This window comes from Histoplasma capsulatum, genomic scaffold (genome assembly GCF_000149585.1).
Source record: "Histoplasma capsulatum NAm1 scaffold_101 genomic scaffold, whole genome shotgun sequence".
NCBI classification, from domain to species: domain Eukaryota; kingdom Fungi; phylum Ascomycota; class Eurotiomycetes; order Onygenales; family Ajellomycetaceae; genus Histoplasma; species Histoplasma mississippiense.
This window is the reverse complement of record NW_001813881.1, coordinates 1-2,230: the sequence shown is the minus strand read 5'-3', so window position 1 is coordinate 2,230 and position 2,230 is coordinate 1. Positions and strand designations below refer to the sequence as shown.

Below are 2,230 nucleotides of genomic sequence, written 5' to 3'. Positions count from 1 at the left end.
GTGCAAAGACAAGGACGAGTAATCCGAACATTTTCCTTTGATATAATTAATTGTTCAACCCAGACACCAAACAACCTGTAGAGAACACAAAAATCCAACAGAACCCTGTAGTAGATAATAGAAGGTGGTAAAAGGCCAAGGAATCGTGCAAGGAGGGGCAACTCAAACACAAATTGAAACGGAATAAAGCAAAGAAAGTAAAACAGAGCAGAGCTTTTCATACATTCATCATATTCACACAGGAATTAGGGAAAAATTGTATAGGGACAATTATTGTAACTACAAACTGTTGCCTTCTAAGTAACAAAATTTGCACGGTGCATGAGGAAAGAGTGTGTGTAGATCACTAAATAACTTAGTTCCTGAGCAGGTTCGGTGGTTGGGATCGGATTAGGGTGGTTGAGTCTTGGGGATATTGTACATGTATGTAGTGGTAGTTTGGAGCAGGTGCCTTGTCAATTGATCAAGAATATGTTGACTTGCATTTCCGCTTGCCTGGCCAATCAACTTCGGGGTGGAAAACCCGCATGTGGTGTGCAAGGTTATCATTGCGAGAAAAGGTCTTTTCCTTTGTACATAGACAGCACCGCACCTTTTGCTTGCGGGTGTTGTGGATTTCATCTTCATGCCTTCTAAGAGAGCGAGGACTGGAAAGGATGGAGTTGCAAGGCTTGCCTGTAGAAGGATTGATGTGTTCGCAGTGGTAGGGCTGGACCTTCATTGCCAGAGTATGTGCTGACTTGTGACATTGAAGCCACTTAGGGAAGTCGCGATGATAGATGTCCTTAGGGTTGTCTTATTGCTAACATCAGCAACAGAAGAAATCAATAGAAGGGAAAGTATAATGCGCATGATTCAACTGATGCCATCTCAGATATTCCGGCTGTTGATAGCTTTTCTTGCATCCATCATATCCACACATGAATGGTGGTTCAGTGAATTTCAGCCTGTATGTTGGGCATATATTAATGAATTCATGAATTAGTTCCTCAGGAACTCTGTTAATTCTGAAGTTAGCCAAGATTAGCTTTTCAAAATATCCCCAGGCAGCAATGAATATACTCACCAAGAATACAATTCATTAGCTTTCACTGAAGTTTTTTTCTGGTCTCCATGTTCACATTTCTGATGTGCTGTTGTCAGAATTTTAAATATCTTCTCTCAAAGTGCAATGGGTTTCCCTTTCTGGAAGACTGAATGCTGGCCATTGATCCACTCTAATGTGAACATCTTTTTGAACCAATCTCTTCAAAACATTAAGTCAGCCTCTAAACAACTATTCATGAAGGTTGAAACATGCATACTGAAACTTGACTGGTTCTGTAGTGTCATCAAGAAGTGTCTTTTCAATCTTCCCAGTCATGCTCCAGGATATTGTAGCTTTATCTCTAAATTCATCAGGCAAATGTTTGGTATAACTAATAAACACATCAGTAGCCTCTCTTGGTGTTGAATGGGTATAGATACCTTGCCATGCGCTTGTCAAACTCAACAACATTTGAGAGTACTTTCAAAGCCGGTACTAGTGGTTCAGATAGTACTGGACTGCACATTGGGCATATTTTTATGTATTGCTGAAGTAGCACCTCAGGGATTCTGTTAATTCTGCAGTTAGCTTATTTGATATTTCTAAGGGGGAATTTTGACCTGTAGCATGGGCGTACTGGGAATATGTCAGTCTAGCTTGTGCTAAAGTCCTTTTTTTGACCTCCATGTTGGCATTGCTGATGTGCTTTTGTCAGAATTTCAAACAGCTTCTCTTTAATTACAATGAGTTTTAGGGTTTCTTTGTGGTAGATCAATTCTTTGTTCTAGATGAACATCAGTCTGAGAGCACATTATTCCATATGGCTTTTCAAAACATACCTTGGGTATCTGGTTATTGCTGAGCGTGAACGAATTTTTCACCCAGTGCCTTCAAATCATATATCAGCCCCAGATTTGAAATGATTATATATTACTTCTCAATCCAAAAAGTACTGAAATTTCAACATTCATACCGAAAATTTGCTGATTCTATGAATGTGTCTTCGGGGTTAAGAAGTACCATTCTTATCCATTCAGCGTCATTTGAGGTTATTAAGGTCTTTACTGAATAACTAATAAATCTGTCAGTGATCTTTTCCAGGGATGAATAGATGTAGTGGTTATTACCTCTTCATGAGCTGATCAAACTTCTCAACATCTGGACAATCGCTTCAAGGGCTGGTGTAACTGGATCAGATGCCAT

The 2,230-nt window shown here is 39.6% G+C and overlaps 1 protein-coding gene across 1 annotated transcript; it reads right to left on the bottom strand.

The window, feature by feature from the left end:
* Window positions 1-463: 463 nt before the first annotated feature.
* Window positions 464-2,086, bottom strand: HCAG_09236 (predicted protein; the record flags this gene model as incomplete). Its single annotated transcript, XM_001535781.1, has 6 exons — window positions 464-795; window positions 919-947; window positions 1,305-1,418; window positions 1,468-1,574; window positions 1,867-1,915; window positions 2,001-2,086. Coding segments are annotated over 6 exons (717 nt in total), but the record flags the coding sequence as incomplete, so codon positions are not given.
* Window positions 2,087-2,230: the final 144 nt, after the last annotated feature.